Source organism: Vulpes vulpes, chromosome 1, assembly GCF_048418805.1.
Source record: "Vulpes vulpes isolate BD-2025 chromosome 1, VulVul3, whole genome shotgun sequence".
Classification (NCBI taxonomy): Eukaryota; Metazoa; Chordata; class Mammalia; order Carnivora; family Canidae; genus Vulpes; species Vulpes vulpes.
Window position 1 is genome coordinate 134,857,629 of NC_132780.1, and position 17,932 is coordinate 134,875,560.

The window sequence follows — 17,932 nt, forward strand, 5'->3', positions numbered from 1 at the left end:
CCCCAAAGAGGCCTAATTTTTTTGCAGTGAAGATATATTTTGCTATTAGAAATGAAACTTGATTTGAAGTATGTATTGAGGGACGCCTGGGTGGCTCAGTGGTTGAGTGTCTGCCTTGGGCTTGGGTTGTGATCCTGGAGTCCCGGAATCAAGTCTTGCATCAGGCTCTTGCATGGAGCCTGCTTCTCCCTGTGTATCTCTTCTTTGCCTGTGTATCTCTCTGTCTCTCATGAATAAATTTAAAAAATCATTAAAATATAATAATAAACTATAGATTGATAACACCATAATAATAAAGAAATCCTAATAAATGTACATTTATATAAAATTGCATTTAGAAATAAATTATATATACATTTATATTAATTAAATGAAATTTTAAAATAATTAAAATATTTATTTCCTCCCCAATCCTGGTTTATAGATAAAAAACACAGTTGATGGAAACCACACAATCCTCCATGTGCCTGATTTTGTTCCCTCTCCCTCCAAGTCTCCTTCCCTATCGCCTTCTCTTTACTGCACCTCCCGATCTGATCTCCCTGTGGCCTGCAAACGACCAGGTCCACACTGCGTGCCCCCGCCCCCCCCCCCCCCCCCCCCCCCCCCCCCCCCCCCCCGCCAGTATGAGGGTCATTCCCTCTCTGAGCAGATCCTTGCGTGCGGTGTTAATGAGACCCTCCTTGGAGCTGTCGTATGGGGAGTAAATGAGATCGCCCACGTGGTGAGGGCTCTGAGAACCACTTGGGAATGAGCACGTACAGAGCGGGCCCTTTTGGCAGCCCGCCCTTGTCCCCAGACTTGGAGGCTAGCTCTGGTCCACCTCTCAGTCTTTGTTCCCATCTAACCCCGTCCCTCTCAAAAAAAACCAGGCTCCTCCTTCTCTGGCCCCTCTGCCCTGGACTCACAGGAGCAACCCAGCCCCTCAGAGTTAGGCCTGTGCCTCCCCTTCCAGCTGCCCAGGGGTAAAGCAAAACGAGGCCACTGTATTTTTTTTTCTTTGCTACAACTTGAGGTCCTGTTCATTCACTCCCACCTGTAATAACAAGAATGATAATAAAAATGAATACAGTCACACTGGCTAAGTCAGTGAGCACTTAGAAGGGCCAGGCACTATCCCAAGCCCTAACCCGTGTATTAACTCATTTAATGCCCACAACCATCCTATGGGGTGGGTTCTGTTCTAAACCCAATTTACATGGGGATCCCTGGGTGGCTCAGCGGTTTAGTGCTGCCTTCGGCCCAGGGTGTGATCCTAGAGTCCTGGGATCGAGTCCCACATTGGGCTCCCTGCATACAGCCTGCTTCTCCCTCTGCCTGTGTCTCTGCCTCTCTCTCTCTCTCTCTGTCTCATGAATAAATAAAATCTTAAAAAAAATAAAATAAACCCAATTTACAGATGAGGAAACTGAGGCCAAAGAGCAGAGAAATAACTTGCCAGAGGCCACCCAGCTTGAAAGCCCCACACTCTAATCCGCAATGCTATCCATGTTTCCTGCTAGGTCTCCTGCTCTGTGACAGGGGGAACCGGGTCTACATGTTCCAGCTCAGCACCTGGCACAGTGGAGGCTCTGTGATTACTTGTTGAATGAATGAATGAGGTGCGAGTGAATGCTGCCCATCGTACTGAGCCTACAAAGCTGTTCTTCTTTGCTGTTAAGGGGCAAGGCAGAGGCCTGGGGGTGGCCACACAGGGCACCCTGAGCACCTGCCTGCTACTGCCCGAGAGGCATCTGAGAACCTTATCCTTCCCACTTCCATCCAGCACCTCCCAGGCTGACTCTTGAGCACTTTACTCCCTGGGAAGTATTCTTCTGAGTTTCCTTCTTTCTTTCTTTCTTTTTTTTTTTTAAGATTTTATTTATTTATTCATGAGGAACACACACAGAGGCAGAGACACAGGCAGAGGGAGAAGCAGACTCTCTGCGGGGAGCCCGATGCGGGACTCGATCCTAGGACTCCAGGATCACGCCCTGAGTGAAAGGCAGACGCTCAACCACTGAGCCACCCAGGTGTCCGTAAGTCTCCTTATTTCTATTTCAAGCTCAAGCTGCTGCCTGGCACCTGCTACTTTTTTCTGTCCCTAGAGGAAAGATACCCCATCTTGCAGTTTCATCAGCTAAACACTCTGGAAGAGCTGCCCCCGTGAGGGCTTAGCCATTGTGAATCTGGTGGCTCCTACCCTTCTCTCCTACTCTGGAACTTTACCCAGTAGCTTTCTCTCCTCCCCACAGACTCACATTCTCTCTCCGACTATACTCCACTCTCCCTCCTAAATTACACCTGCTCCCCACCCAAAAATAAATAAATTAATTACACCTGCTCCCTTTTCCAGCTACCTATTTATTTCCTTCAACATCTTAAATATAGTTATTTGAAAGGTTTCCAGATTGTTATCTCAAATTTGAGAGACAGAAATCCTCCCATTTGTGTTGTATGCTGCTGCTCACAGGAGCTTAGTTCCTCACGTGTTTTATAATTTTTGATTGTGCACTAAACCTGAGTATTGTTTTCCCTCGTGGATGGTCCAAGTGGCCTGGGTTGTGAAAGCTCCCTCCAGTCATGATTTTAACTTACTCCTGCTGAGCTTACTCCTGCCACCACCACCACCACTACTACTCCATATCCATCTCACTCTGGACCAGTTTAAGAATTCCCAAGTTTTGGGTGCCTGGGTGGCTCAGTCGGTTAAGTGTCTGCCTTTGGCTCAGGTCATGATCTCGGGGTCCTAGGATCAAGCCCCACATCAGGCTCCCTGCTCAGTGGAGAGCCTGCTTCTCTCTTTCTCTCTCTTCCCCTGCCCCTCCCCCTACTCACTCTCTCTCTCTCTCTCTCAAATAAATAAATAAATAAATAAATAAATAAATAAAATCTTAAAAAAGAATTTCCAAGTTTTTTTTCCCCCAAGTTTTGTTTTGTTTTGTTTGTGGTAAAATATATGTACCATAAAATTTATTATCCTACCCATTTTTTAAAAATGACTTCATTTATTTTTTCATGAGAGACAGAGAGAGGCAGAGACACAGGCAGAGGGAGAAACAGAGAAGCAGGCTCCATGCAGGAAGCCTGATGCGGGACTCGATCCCAGGACTCCAGGATCAGGCCCTGGGCCAAAGGCAGGCATTAAGCCACTGAGCCATCCAGGGATCCCCTATCTTACCCATTTTTATGTATATAGTTCAGTGGCATTAAGTACCTTCCCATTGTTGTGCAACTATCATCACATCCAGTTCCAGGATTTTTCAATCCTCCCAAATTGAAACTGTACCCATTAAAAAATGACTCTTGGGCGCCTGAGTGGTTCAGTCAGTTAAGCATCTGCCTTTGGCTCAGGTCATAATCCTGGGATCCTGGGATGGAGCCCCACATCCAGCCTCCTGCTCAGTGAGGAGTCTGCTTCTCCCTCTGTCCCCCACCCCACCCCCACTTGTGCATGTGTGCGCTTGCTCACTCTCTCTCTCTCAAATACATAAAATCTTTTAAAAAGAAGACTCTTCATTTTCCTCTCCTCCAGCCCCTGGATACTACCGTTCTACTTTCTGTTTCTATGATTCTTACTACTATATGTCCCTCATATAAGTGGAATCATACAATATTTATCCTTTTGTAACTGACTTGCTTCACTTAGCAGAATGTCTTCAAGGTTCATCCATGTTGTAGCAGATGACAGGATTCCCTTCCTTTTTAAGACTGAATAATATTTAATTGTATACATCTACCATTCACTGATGGGCATTTGGGTCATTTCCACCTTTCAGCTATTGCAAATAGTGCTGCTATGAACATTGGTGCTCCACCATCTGTTTGAATCTCTGCTTTAAATTCTATTGGATATATATCCAGAAGTGGACTTGTTGGATCAAAACGTAATTCTGTTTAGTTTTTCTGAGTAACCACCATACTGTCTTCCACAGTGGCTGTACCACTTTACATTGCCATCAGCAAGGCCCAAGGGTGCTAATTTCACTATTTCTTTGTCAACGGTCACTATTTTGGGGGGATTGTTGTTGTTGTTGTTGTTGTTGTTGTTGTTATAATAGCCATCCTAATGGGTGTGAAGGGATATCTCATTGTGGTTTTGATTTGCATTTCCCTAATGACTGGTGACACTGAGCATCTTTTTACATGCTTTTTGGTATATCTTCTCTGGAGAAATATCTATCAAGTCCTTTGTCCATCTTTTAATCATGTTGTTTTGTTCTTGAATATAGGAGTTCTTTATATATATTAATCCCTTATCAGATATATGATTTGATAATATTTTCCCCCATTCCATGGGTTTCCTTTCTGCTCCATCGATTTCATCCTTTGAATGAAATTCATCTATATTTTATTTTGTTGCCTATATTTTGGTGTCACATCGAAAAAATCCTTGACAAATCCAATGTCATGAAGCTCTTCCCCTATGTTTTCTTCTCTTGTCTTATAGCTTTAGCTCTTATGCACAGGTCTTTGATCTGAGTTGATACAGTGCAAAGTAAGGGTCCAACTTCATTCTTATGCATGTGGATATTCAGTTTTCCCAGCACAATTTGTTGAAAAGACTGCCCTTTCCCCATTAAACGATCTTGATTTGACACCCTTCTCAAAAATCATTTGATCATTAGTAAGAGTTTATTACTGGGATCTGTAATCTATTCCATTGGTCTATATGTCTGTCTGTCAATGCCACACTGTTTTGATTACTGTAGCTTTGAAGTAACTTTTAAAATCAGGAAATGTGAGACCTCCAACTTTGTTTCTTTTTCAAGATTGTTTTGGCTACTTGGAGTCCTTTGAGATTCATATGATTTTTTGGGATGGATTTTTTTTTAATTTTTTTATTTATTTATGATAGTCACAGAGAGAGAGAGAGGCAGAGACACAGGTGGAGGGAGAAGCAGGCTCCATGCACCGGGAGCCCGATGTGGGATTCGATCCCGGGTCTCCAGGATCGCGCCCTGGGCCAAAGGCAGGCGCCAAACCGCTGCGCCACCCAGGGATCCCGGATTTTTTTTTTTCTTACTGCAAAAAACCATCAATGGGGTTTTGATAGGGATTGCATTGACTCTGTAGATTGCTTTCGGTAGTATTAAGACTTCTAATCCATGAACATGTCTTTTCATTTATTTCCTATCTTCTTTAATTTCTTTCAGCAATGTTTTATAGTTTTTTAAAAAAAGATTTTATTTACTTATTCATGAGAGACACAGAGAGAGAGGCAGAGACACAGGCAGAGGGAGAAGCAGGCTCCATGCAGGGAGCCTGATGTGGGACTCGATCCCAGGTCTCCAGGATCACACCCTTGGCTGAAGGCGGTGCTAAACCGCTGAGCCACGGGGGCTGCCCCTATAGTTTTAAATGTATAAGTTTTTTGCCTCCTTGGTTAAGTTCACTCCTAAGTATTTTATTATTTGTATTGCTATTGTATACAGAATTATTTTCTTAATTTCTTTTTGGGGTTATTGTTAGGATATAGAAATACCACTTGTGTTGTGTGTTGATTTCATATCTTACAACTTTGCTGGATTTTAAAATTAGTTCTACACAATAGGGGTGTGTGTGTGTGTGTGTGTGTGTGTGTGAGTGATCCAAGCTGTCTTTGTCTCTGCTTTTGTTTTAACCCAGAGATGTGAGCAGAAATGGGTTTTCTTCCAAAGCCAATGAGCAGGCTTTTCCTAGGTCCCCATTCACTAAGAGTACAGGTTTTAAGGATCCCAGCTAAATTCAATAGTACTAGTTCCAGACTCCTGACCCATGAAGGGCCAAGACCTTGGTCCCTGCCCTGCATGGTCATTATGGTGCAAGTGCTTGACCACTGGGCCTATTTCCCCTCTAATACCCTCCCCTCCAAGCTCCTACTGCATTAGCTCACCCTTCCCTCTGCTTTTCTGCTCTCTCAATTTCAAAAACAGACACATTCAATTTTCTAGATATTCAGAGCAAGAAAGGTTCCAGCATCCCACTTCTAAACAAGCACCTCAAGTACATGCATTCACAAAGGGTACGCAGAAGCCAATATTTTAACCATAGTGAAAAGCCCTATTCCAGGAGACAACTAGAGTGGGAAACACCCTATCTCTTCTGTGAGCAGGAGTCCTGCCTCCTCACGGAGCTGAGAGCTGGCCAAGGCCATGCATGCCATGTGGGTAGTTCCTGTCTACTGCTACTCAGTGCCAGGTACCATACTGGGTGTCTTACATACATTTGATCTCATTTAATCTTCTTTCCAGCACCATGAGGTAGGTACTATTATTGCCACTGATCTGATTAAGAAAACTGCCAAAAACATAGCCAGCAAAGGAGCAGAACCAGGATTCAGGTTTTGGCTGGCCCATCTTTTTTACAAAATACATCTTGTCTTCCTCTGTCCTCCCATAAGCCAACTACAGCTTCTTTATCCTGCCCAGTCCTCAGGGGCAGGGTCCATGTGGTTCCCGTCCTCTTACTTGTCCTCAGCACCCAGTAGGTGTGACCTGGGTTACTATATTTTGCCCCTGAGGACCTGTCCACTACTCAGGAGGACTGCAGAACACACACAGCACTTGGCCTGAGCCCCCGTTACCAAGAGAAAGAAGGCTTTTGCCAAGGACTCTGAGGGGAGATAAATGCTGGGAGCGAACTCAACTCTGGTCAGGACCCAAGCACCCAGCCCTCCTGGAGACATTGTGTGAGCTGGGCCAGGCCTGCAGACAGCCCCTCCCGCCGCCCCAGCCAGGGTGGTGCTTGTGTGGGAAGGACTTTAAATCCAGCTGCCAGACCCCTGGCCGGGAGAGGCTGAGAGGACTGGCCACCATGCACAGCTCCTGTGATCTGCTGCTGCTGCTGCTGCTGCTGCTGCTGGCGGCCACCGTGGGCCCTGCTGGCGCCCTCACTGAAGATGAGAAACGTGCAATGGTGGAGCTGCACAACCTCTACCGGTCCCAGGCATCCCCACCTGCGGCTGATATGCTGCAAATGGTAAGTGTGGCCAGGGACACTCACCTGCCAGGACTGAGGGGTGCTGGGGCCAGGCCCCCCAATCCCTCCCACCCCTGAGTTGAAGCTACCTCAGAGACTCATGTCTCTGGTCAGTGACAGAGACATATTATATAATTCACAGGTCCCCAGAAGTAGTCCCATTAAACAGATCAGGAAACTGAGGCTCAGAGGGACTTGCTGGTCCCTCAGGGGCTTTCAAGTCCCTCAGCTGGTAGAGCCAGGCCTGAGAGACCCAGATTCCCACTCCAGTGACCCCTTCCTAAAATCCAGGTGCCTGTGATAGGGTGAACACAAGTTCCTAACACCTGGGTGAAAACGGTCTTTCAGATGCCTTCCAAGTCAATGAGAAGAGGAAACGCAGGCAGCAGGATGGGTCCCACCCAGCACTAGGGTAGGAGGGATGTACTAAGGAGGTGGGTGAGAACAGGAGCCAGAAGCGGAGAGGGCTCTGCATCACACAGTTCACATTCTGTCTCGGTCACACCGCAAGACCTGCGATTTGGGGTGACTCCTTTAACCTAATAAGGACCATCAGTTTCTCATCTTCTTCATTAGAGCTACCTATATATCAACATGGACTGAATCTCACAGATATAACACTGATAGGGGTGGGGAAGGAAATCTCAATGTGTATATATATATATATATACTGTGTGTGTATGTATGTGTGTATGTATATATATACTGTGTGTGTATATATATATATATATATATATATACATACACACACAGTAGGGCATATTTACATAAAGTTTAAAAATGTAAAAAAATATACTATTGTATACTGGTGGGGACACATGCAGATGTAGTAAACACACAGGGACATGCCTATAGATGATGGAAACCAGATTTGGGATGGAAGCCAGATTTGGGGTGGTGGTTACCTCTGTCGAAAGGGAGAATTATTCGATGGTAGAATTAGGGGCAAGATGTTAATGCTCAAGATGAAAAGAGATAAAGTCGGAAATTCACCTCCTTCCTGCTCTCCCTGAGGACCAAGCAGGCCCATCCTCTCTGGCCACCCTCAGGTGCTCTGGAAGGTTCATGAGCAATGTCCAGGGACCCCATAGCTCATGCCTCAGAGCAAGTTCACACCTGGGAAACAGAGGAGTGAGCCTGAGGGTCTGGGGACTGGAGTTCTTATAGCTTTGTTCCATCTGGCAAAGTACTAGGGGTGGGTCCTTTTACCTTCAAAGGCTTCCATTTCCTGACCTATCACTGGAGACTAATGATCCCTACCCTCAGGGTCAGACAGGATGACAAAGATCCAGGAAGTCCCCTAGAAATGCACACAGCTCAACCAGGAACTACAGACAAAAGATAAGCTCTGCCAGTAGCTCCCTGATTGAGGCTTGGAACCCACTTAGCCTTAGTTTCCCCGTTTGTAGATCCCTGATGCCCTACAGATTTGTTGGCTGAGGCTGGGGGCTAATCACCCAGGAGCTGCTCTGTGGACAGAGGTGGACCTTGGTGGAGGGATAACATTCTGGGAAGCAGTTCAGCGGTTATGCTGCTGTCTGATGGAAAGTGATGGGAGGAGGGGAGGGGCTGGGACACCAGGATAAATTTGGAACAAGGCTCAGGCTCAAATCAGGAGTGGTAAATGCAAAAACTCTGGAGCCAGATGGCTTCTCTCAAATCTTAATTCTGCCATTTATTAGCTCTGTGACCTTGGCTAAGTTACTTAACTTCTCTGTGCCTCAGCTTCCTCATCTGTAAATTGAATATGATGACAACATAGCAACTCCCCTGTAGGATGGTTGGGAGGACTGAATGAATATGTAGAAAGCGCTTAGAACATGTGTGACACATAGTAAGTGCTCAGTAAGTATGTGATTAACAAAAGAGGGAACGGGTCCAGGGTGAGGCAGGTGGCAGTTCTCGTGGACTCTTTTCTCTCTTTTAGTTTCCACATCTAATTGTCACCACTTTTACCTCCCAGAAGGTTCGATCTTCCTTGACTCCTACTCCCACATCCTGCTCCCTTGGTACAACCCTGGTCCAGTCTTTCAAGACTTCTCTCAAGACTCCTAGAAGAGCCTCTACCTGCTTCACCAGGCTCTGGCCTCCGTTGCCAGAATGAATAATCCAACACATGGTCTTGACCTTGTTCAGTACCTTTCAACAGCTCCCAATGGCTCCTGACTGCCTCGGGATAAAACACCAGTTCCTGAGAAGGCTCTGTGTGTCCGGGGCCCTGCTTACACCGCCAGCTTCCTCTCCTGCTCAGTTTCTCCCTCAGTTACCTCAACAGCTTATCCTTCCCCAGCTAAGATGGTGTTTCTCACCTCTACACCTTTTCTCATGCTATGGCTTCTGTTCAGGATGTCCTCCCCTCTCCACCTGACCAATGCCTCAGTTCTAACCCTTAGCTTAGTGTCTCCTTCCCACCCTCAGGTTGGGCTAAATGACCCTCCTTGGTGCCTCTTCATGACCCATTGCGAGTCTGTCATTTACCATGTGGTAGCCCAATCGTTTATGACAATGTGAACTTGGGCTTCACCTCCAGGCTGGCACAGGGCCCCCAGACTGTTGCATGAGTGAGTGAATGAGTAAATGAATGAATAGACTTGTTTTCAGATGGTGACCATGTGGCCAGTGTGGGTGGATGCCAGGACTCAAAAATCCACAGGGGTCTCGGGAAGACTGAGAAGCCTTGAGACCCATAGGAATGACTCTACTGGTGAGATTCCACACATCCAGGCAGAATAGGAATCGCAGCCAGCCTCCATAGGGAGACCACTTAAAACAGAGCCAGTCATCAACAGCTGACAAATGTCTATTGAGCACCTGCTATGCGCCAGCACTGTGCCAGACACTGGGGCCACATCACTGTCTTACCCTGAAGGAGCTGACTATTCAGTCTGAGGTCCCGCAGGTCATCCCAGAAACCCTGATCCCAGTCCCCTACACCCTGCCACTTCTCACTCCCCAGCTCCCCTTACTGCCAGAGTCTGAGACAACCTCAGGGACCAGTGATTTGGGACAAAAACACCCAGGGAAGGAATGGGATTCACCCATAGTCACAAAATGGGGCTGTCCCAGCCCTGTGTTCTCATCTCCACCCCAGGCAGCTGCTCCTGAGAGCCTTGTGTGGGTGAGGAGTCACACAATCCCCTCCTCTCAGGGTCACCCAAGCTCTTGGCACTTTATAGGCTGTCTGGCTCCCACAGCTGGCTGGGCCCCCAGAGGGTGGAGCAAGAGTTGCCGCCAGGCATCCATTTCTAGGAGAGGCCAAGGACAAAGTTTAATGGGATCCAGACCTTTCTCCTCAATCCTTTGTTAATCCCTCTTCCCACCCACACTGGGCCTGTCCTCCCAGCCAGGGACACAGAGAACCTCAGGGTCCCTTAACCTAAAATGCCCCCTCCGTCTGCCTCACCTGAGGTCCCCCCCAGGAGAACGGTGCTTTTGGGATCTGATAGCTCCTGGAGACACCAAAGTTCTGAAAATAGGCCTCTCAGTGAGGGTCACATGGAGACACTTAATAGGTTGACAAGGGTTGAGAGCACTTGGGAGGGAAGTCCGGAGCTGGTAAAGCCATGGAGGCTGGGCAACCCCAAAGGGAGAGTGGGACCTGAGAGGGGAGTGCTGACCCCCTCTTACTTATGATGTGTGGGTAAGAGGGTGGAGGGTGGTGGAATAAACAATGCAGCCCTTGAACACCTTACTGGACATCCTGTGGTCTTCAAAGCAGTCGGGCAGCCGTGGGAGGTAAGCAGGGCACAGCCGTCCCCCGTTCACATAGAAGGATATTAATATTAATTAATAATAACACCATTACAAACATCAACTCATTTATTCTTCCCAAAGCCCCATGCAAGTTTAGGAAGATGAGGCAATCTGTCTGAAACCACATAGCTGGTAAATGGTCCCAAGTTCGGCTAACTCCATGGCCCGGCGAGGCAGCCTCCCACCTCCCCACCGAAGCCCACCAGGAGCACAGACCTGTTCCTGATCACGGCCAGGGTCACCCCGAGGGAGGGGAGGGCTCCGCCTGCAGAGGCCCCCAGGACACCTCCAACCTTCTTCTCTGACCCCAGAGTTGTGGGCATCCCCACGTCCCTCCCGCGCCTTCTGCCTCCACGGAGCCCAAGGCGTTCCTCACCTTCCTCCTCGACCTGCCCCGCAGAGGTGGAACGAGGAGCTGGCCGCCTTCGCCAAGGCCTACGCGAAGCAGTGCGTGTGGGGCCACAACAAGGAGCGCGGGAGGCGCGGCGAAAACCTGTTCGCCATCACGGGCCACGGCTTGGACGTGCCGCTGGCCATGGAGGAGTGGCACCACGAGCGCGAGCACTACAACCTCAGCGCCGCCACCTGCGACCAGGGCCAGATGTGCGGCCACTACACGCAGGTGCGAGGCCCCAGAGCACTGGGCGGGGCTACACGGCGAGGGGCGGGGCCGAGGACCGAGGGGCGGGGCCTCGTGCGCAGGGGCGGGGCCGTATGAGCAGGGGGCGGGGCGGAGGGCCGAGGGGCGGGGCCGTATGAGCAGGGGGCGGGGCGGAGGGCCGAGGGGCGGGGCCGTACGAGCGGGGCGGGGGCGGGGGGCCCGAGGGGGGCCGCCTCTCCCTCCCCAGGACTCTAAGCCCGCTAGACCCTTGGTCTTTCCGCGGTGCGCGTGTGTGGTGCAGGCCTCTGAGGAAGTCTGCTTCTCAGACTCAGCCCAAACCATCTCCAGTTAACTCTTGAAGAACCACAATCGTTTGAAAACCTAGGTGGCCTTCTGGGCCTCCTCGTACAGAGGGGACCTAAGTGAGGTGTCGCAGAGCCAGTTTCGGGGGCCGTAATTATTGTCCTGGGCAATCCTGACCGACCTCTAAGCGGTCCCGTCCTCTGGCCCAGGTTGGGCAGGGCTTCTGGCTTCCCTCACTGTCCCTCTTTTTTTTTTTTTTTTCTTCAGTGTCCCTCTTTTGTCATCTCTCATGGCGTCTGGGGTGCTGCTTCTAATCAGCCGGGGACCGATAAGCAAACACCCCTGCGTGTGTTTAACCTTCTTCCTCTTTTACAAACTATGTGTGAGGGCACCTGGGTGGCTGAGTGGCTTAAGGCTCTGCCTCTGCTCAGGTCATGGTGCCAGGGCCCTGGGATCCAGTCCTGGCATCAAAGCTCTCTGCTCAGTGGGGAGTCTGCTTGTCCCTGTCCCTCTACCCCTCCCTCCTGCGCATGCTCTCTCTCTCTCTCAAATAAATAAAAATCTTAAAAAAAAAAAAAAAAAGCAACAAAACCATGTGTAAAATAAGAACAAATGGTCACTGTATAAAGGCTTCAGGGAGACCTTGAGAGCATTTCCTGCCCTTCCCAGTCACTTTTTGCTTATGTCAGTGTTCTCACTGCATTTTGAACATTTGCATTTCCAGCTAAGAGATGTTGGGTGCAAGTTTGTATGGGTGTGTAGGGGAATTAACATTAGTGTTATTGAATTCATGTTCTTCTCCACCCAATGCTTATTGTTCAAACAGTAGCATGACAATTCTCTTACAAAAAGAAAAGGAAGCTCAACCTTCTTCCCCCTCATATTCACCAATTCCACTTTCCCGTGCTTTTTTTGAGTGGTATTTTTAGTGCTAATCTTTCGAGAATAAAATCCCAACATCACCCACCCAGATGAAGAAGTTGTGAGGGCACAGCAGCCCTCCCTGTCCTCTTCCCTCTGTACCCTGCCACATCTCACTTTACCCCCCTACCCCCAACACACACACACACACACACACACACACACATTTCCTCCTGCTATGATTGCTATAAGTGCCCAGCAGGAATGGGTCTGGCCCACTCCCACCCCAGTGTTCTCCAGGGCTGAGTGCACATGTACTCTGGGGGCATTTCTGCCTATGAGATGCTCACCACTGCTATCCTCAGCTAACTTAAACAGAAAAACCACCAGTCCTGGGGGCTATGTGCAGAATTAATAGCCAGAGTCAGATCTCACAACAAAAACTAGCCTCCGTTTGAGTGTCTCCTGAGCAGACCAGGGCCTGCAAATAGCAAGGGGAGGCTGCTGATCTCAGCCCATGGTGGTGCACAAAGATTGTTTGGACTTCTAAAATTTTACACTTAAGGCAGAATTCCTTCTAGCAGCTAGGAGACCCAGACTTAGAAAGAGCAGAACAGATCCCCACAAGCACTCACTTGTGCTTTGGGGAGGAATTTCTACATCCAAGATGGCTCCTTCTGTTCTCTTTCTCAGATTTTATTTGTTGCTGATATCTAAAATTCTCCCATTTGAGATTCATTCCTTTGGGATATACTCCTTGTTTAAAGTGCACAGGAAGTTGCAAAGAAAAAAACGCACAGGAAGAGTTCATGAGGGTATATACAAAATGAAGTTTTTTCAGAGAAAGGCCTGGTGAAACAGTGTGTTGTTCAGGACAAATTCCTACAAAACTCCCTGTTTAGAGTTTTATCCTGAAGCTGTGTGTCCTTAGAGACTTGGATCTGACAGGTTGTAGAGATCTTCTTCTCCTCATCCATAGAAGACTGGTGTAGACAGACACTAGCTACTGGCATCCCACCCAGGCTAAATTGTTGGGTTTGCCCTTCTTCAGGTGGTCTGGGCCAAGACAGAGAGGATTGGCTGTGGCTCCCATTTCTGTGAGAAGCTCCAGGGTGTCGAGGAGACCAACATCCATTTGCTGGTTTGCAACTATGAGCCCCCGTGAGTGCCCAGGGAGCCCGGGGGATAGAGGATGCGCAGAGCCAAGGGGACGGTTGAGTTGGGCAGCCTAAGAATGTGGGAGGGGGCCAATCTGGGCCTATACCTCATACCCTTGGGGGAGCTGCGAGGGCACCGGTGGGAACCCAGCAAGCTAGTGGGAGCAAGTAAGACCCCGGGTACTTCAGGCCTAGGTGTGTGTATGAGGGATAAGGACTCAGGTTTGCAGGGACCGCCCCGGCCCCCAGCATCATCCTCGCCTCCCACAGGGGGAACGTGAAGGGAAAGAAACCCTACGAGGAAGGCACTCCATGTTCCCTCTGTCCATCTGGCTACCGCTGCGAGAGCTCCCTCTGCGGTGAGTTGGGCTGGGGTGGGCCCACCCTATCAGGCTTCCCGAGCCCACTTTGCCTGCCTTGCGCAGTCACTTCGGCGCCCTGTCATTCAAAGTGACTGGATTTCAGCCCTCCCAGGGGAGGGTGGAGGACAGGAGGGGGGTGGGCTCCTGAGCTCGAGCTCGAGGAAAGGGTCCCCGAGGTGGCAGTGCCTATGGTGGGCGTGGCCAGGGCGACACATTAGGGACACACAGCTAGCTGGAGAGTCCTCTGAACAAGTGGTTGTGTGAGTGCGGAGAAAGGCAGATTTGGACACGGAGGTGGATGGAGGAGACACTGTTATAAAGCTAAAATAAAATAAAACTTATTATCAATGAAGGACAGATTCGCTGGAGAGCATGTGTGTGTGTGAGAGATCACAGGACATTTGGTCGCCTCACAGTGACTGTGGTGGGGCAGGGATGTGGAGTCCCGCCGCAGCACTAACACGGGGCCTTGTTTCTTGTCAGAACCCATCGCGGGCCAGGAAGAGGCTCAGGATTTGCCTGGCCTGGTAACCGAGGCCCCATCCTCCCTGGCAACTGAAGCTTCAGGCTCTGGCAAAAGCGGTATCCCTTCTTCCCTGGCAACAGAAACTCCAGCCTCCTTGGTAACAGAGGCCTCAGACTCCCTGGAAACCAAGGCTCTACCTGCTGTAGAAACCAAGGCCCCATCTTCCGTAGCAACAGAGGAGCCCCCCTCTACCGCAAGGGAGGCTCCACCTTCCTTAACAACTGAGACCCCTTCCTTGTTGGTGTCTCACAGCCTGTTCTCCTTGGATGAGGGGCCAGCTACCTCCCCCAAATCAACCCATGAGCCTATCTCCAAATTGGCAGACAAAGAGGCCAGCAGGACAAGAATGCCTTCCAAGAGCCCAGAGAGTTCTCCACACCCCAAGATGTTCTTGACAGGGACACGGGAGCCACTACCCCAGTCCCAGAAGGTGGGCAAGGCTGAGGCAAAGTTATCTCCTTCCAGTGAGGTCTTGGCTTCAGTTTTTCCAGGCCAGGACAAGACAGGTGAGCTGCTGGCCACATGGGACCACATGGGGCACACCTCCTCCAAGTCCCTGTCCAACTCCCCCAATACCTCTGCCAGCGCTAAAGCCACACGTACCCTGGCCCTGCAGTCATCGCTGCCAGGTAAGGCCTGTAGTGTTGGTCCCACCTTCCCTCCTTGTCTCCAGAATGTCAGCACCCAGCACCCAGCATAGGTTATGCGCACAGCGGGGCATGCACCCTCTGAGTAAGAGCTTCCTCCCCGGCTGCTGGACCCCACTTGCACCCCTGGCAGGGAGGGTGGGAGGTCAGGCATAGCCTTGTCTAGGCTGAGACAAAGCCTCTCCCTCCCCACAGGTGCAGAGGGCCCTGAAAAATCTAGCGTCAAGTCAGGGCTGAACCTGGGCCCTGGTCATATCTGGGGCCCCCTTCTGGGACTGCTGCTACTGCTTCCCCTCGTGCTGGCTGGAATCTTCTGAAGGGGTCACCACTCAAAGGCAAGGCCTGTGGGGAGACCCTGGCCTTATGCCCACACTGCATTGTCTTTCTCCAAGTAAGAGGCCACAGTTTCCTGGGCAGGTCCTGCTCTGTGGCCCATTAGCCCCCCTTGACCCCAGCTTCTGGCCGGACTCCAGGCCAGTGACCTGTGCCCCAGGAGGCCTCTATAAGCCCGACTCCTGGCACTGGCTCAGGAGTGCCTCTGTCCCTATGGAGGTCCACCCCTCAGCTAGGTGAAGATTGTTCTGAGCAGTGATCCTGTGGCTGCTTGTGCTCATCCTCCAGTGTCCTGGTGGCCATGGTTCTGCTCTTCCAGGAACAGATCTCAGCGCTTCCCAGAAACCCCTTGACCCCTCCTAGGCCCCTGGCTTCTTCCTTCAGCCATCTGAGTCTGGGGCTATTCCCAGGAATACCTCCTGCCTTCCCAGGCTGAAGAGGTCAACAGTCCTCCTGCCATCTCCCCCACACTGCCCCTCACCCCACAAACAAGATGCTTCTTGGCTGAAGGTGCTCTGAAAGGGAAAGGCTGCAGGGCACCTGCCTCATCCTCAAACACCTGGGGGGCATGAGGCCTGGCTGGCTATGAGCTCAGGGTGCCACCCAGCACGCCTCCTGCCCCTCCAGTCTTAATCTTAGGGGGTAGGTGGAGATTCAGGGGAGATCCCTGCCTACCTGGATGGACTGCCACTGCAGGTAGGGGGCTCTCCCTGAGTGCCCCCTCCCCCTACTTGCAGATGTAGCTGGGGAGGTGGAGTTGTGAAGGGCAGATGAAGGACAAGCTCATCTGAATGGGGTTCCATGAGTTGATAGGCAGAGACCGGGAAGGGAAGCCACCCCCCCACCCCCCACCCCCACCCCCCGCCCCCGGACTCCTGAATAAAAGCCTGCGTAAGACTACCGAGTGTCTGTGCTTATGCGGGGCAGAGGGCGAAGGAGGGTCTCTGAGAGCCCTGAAGAGGCTCCCCTCCCAGGCCCCAGCACCTGTCCCCTCCCCGCCCCACAACATCTAGTCCTTTGGGGGCACCTTTCTTTTCCTTTCTGTAACCTGGCCTCCCTCCCCAACTCTTTTTTTTTAAGATTTTATTTATTTATTCATGAGAGACACAGAGGAGAGAGAAAGAAAGGCAGAGACACAGGCAGAGGGAGAAGCAGGCTCCATGCAGGGAGCCCGATGCAGGACCCAATCCCAGGACCCCAGGATCACGCCCTGGTCTGAAGGCAGACGCTAAATTGCTGAGCCACCCAGGGATCCCCCCGCCCCCCAACTCAAACTTTCAGGTGGCCAGCAGGAAGGAGGAAGGGCCCAGGGCTGACTCAGCCAGCTCCAGGAGTCACTGGCTAGTTGGGTTTTAGACCAAGTCAGGGAGTGGCATACAGCCTCTTTACGGGGTGCTGCAGCTCGGGCCCATCTGGTACACAAGGTCAAAAGGCTTTGCCAGCGCTGGGTGCTTTGAGGAATGCTGAAAAAGGCTTCTGGAGTCCCAGGCACACTCCCCCAGGGGAGCACAACTGGATTGTGCAGAGTGCTGCAGGGGAGGAAAGTGTGTGTGTGTGTGTGTCTAGCAGCAGCAAGTTAACAGAGGACGGCTTGGGACCCAGATGGGGCTGGTGGGGAGGGTCAGAGCAACTGTCTACAGGCCAAAGCTGGAGTGGAAGCAGTTAAACAGGAAGCATGCAAGTCAGACTGTGTGCTAATGTGTGTGTGTGATACAATGTATTAAGACATAATATAAATTCAGATGTAACTCATATAAAATTCACCCAGTTAAAGTGTACCACCCAATGGTTTTTAGTATATTCACAGGGTGGTGCAACCATCAGCACAATTTTAGAACATTCTCGTCATGCCAAAAAGAAACCCCATTCCATTAGCAGCCACTCCCCATCCCCCCCACCACTCCAAGCCCTGAGAAACCACTAACCCAGTGTCTCTATGGGTTTGTCTATTCTGGTATTTTGTATCAACAGAATCATACAATAAATGGTGGTCTCTTCTGTCTGGCTTCTTTCACTCAGCATAATCTTCTCCAGATTTATCCATGTTGTAGTGTGTGACAGTACCTCATTCCTTTTTATTACCAATGTCCCCTTGTATAGAATACATTTTATTTATCCATTTGTCAACTGGTGGACATTTGGGTTGTTTGCACTTGTTGGCCATTATGAATGATGCTGCTATAAACATTCATGTTAAAAGTTTCTGTGCAGGCATATGTTTTCATTTCTCTTGGGTATATACCTAGGGGCAGGATCATATAGTAACTGTGGATCATTCGGTCACTCTATGCTTAACATTTTTTAGGAACTGCCAACATGCTTTCCAAAGTGGCTGCACCATTGTACATTCACACCAGCAATGTACAAAGGTTTTTGTCTCTCCACATCTTCACCAACACTCTATGTCTTTTTAAAATATAGCCATTCTAGTGAGTGTATAGTATCATGTC

At 50.0% G+C, this 17,932-nt stretch overlaps 1 protein-coding gene across 1 annotated transcript; it reads left to right on the forward strand.

The window, feature by feature from the left end:
* Positions 1 to 6,738: 6,738 nt before the first annotated feature.
* Positions 6,739 to 16,382, forward strand: PI16 (peptidase inhibitor 16). Its single transcript, XM_025990842.2, has 6 exons — positions 6,739 to 6,939; positions 11,093 to 11,314; positions 13,509 to 13,618; positions 13,885 to 13,973; positions 14,460 to 15,131; positions 15,345 to 16,382. The coding sequence occupies exons 1-6, from the start codon at positions 6,775 to 6,777 to the stop codon at positions 15,464 to 15,466; spliced, it is 1,380 nt and encodes a 459-aa protein (XP_025846627.2). The 5' UTR covers positions 6,739 to 6,774; the 3' UTR covers positions 15,467 to 16,382.
* The last annotated feature ends 1,550 nt before the right edge of the window (positions 16,383 to 17,932 follow it).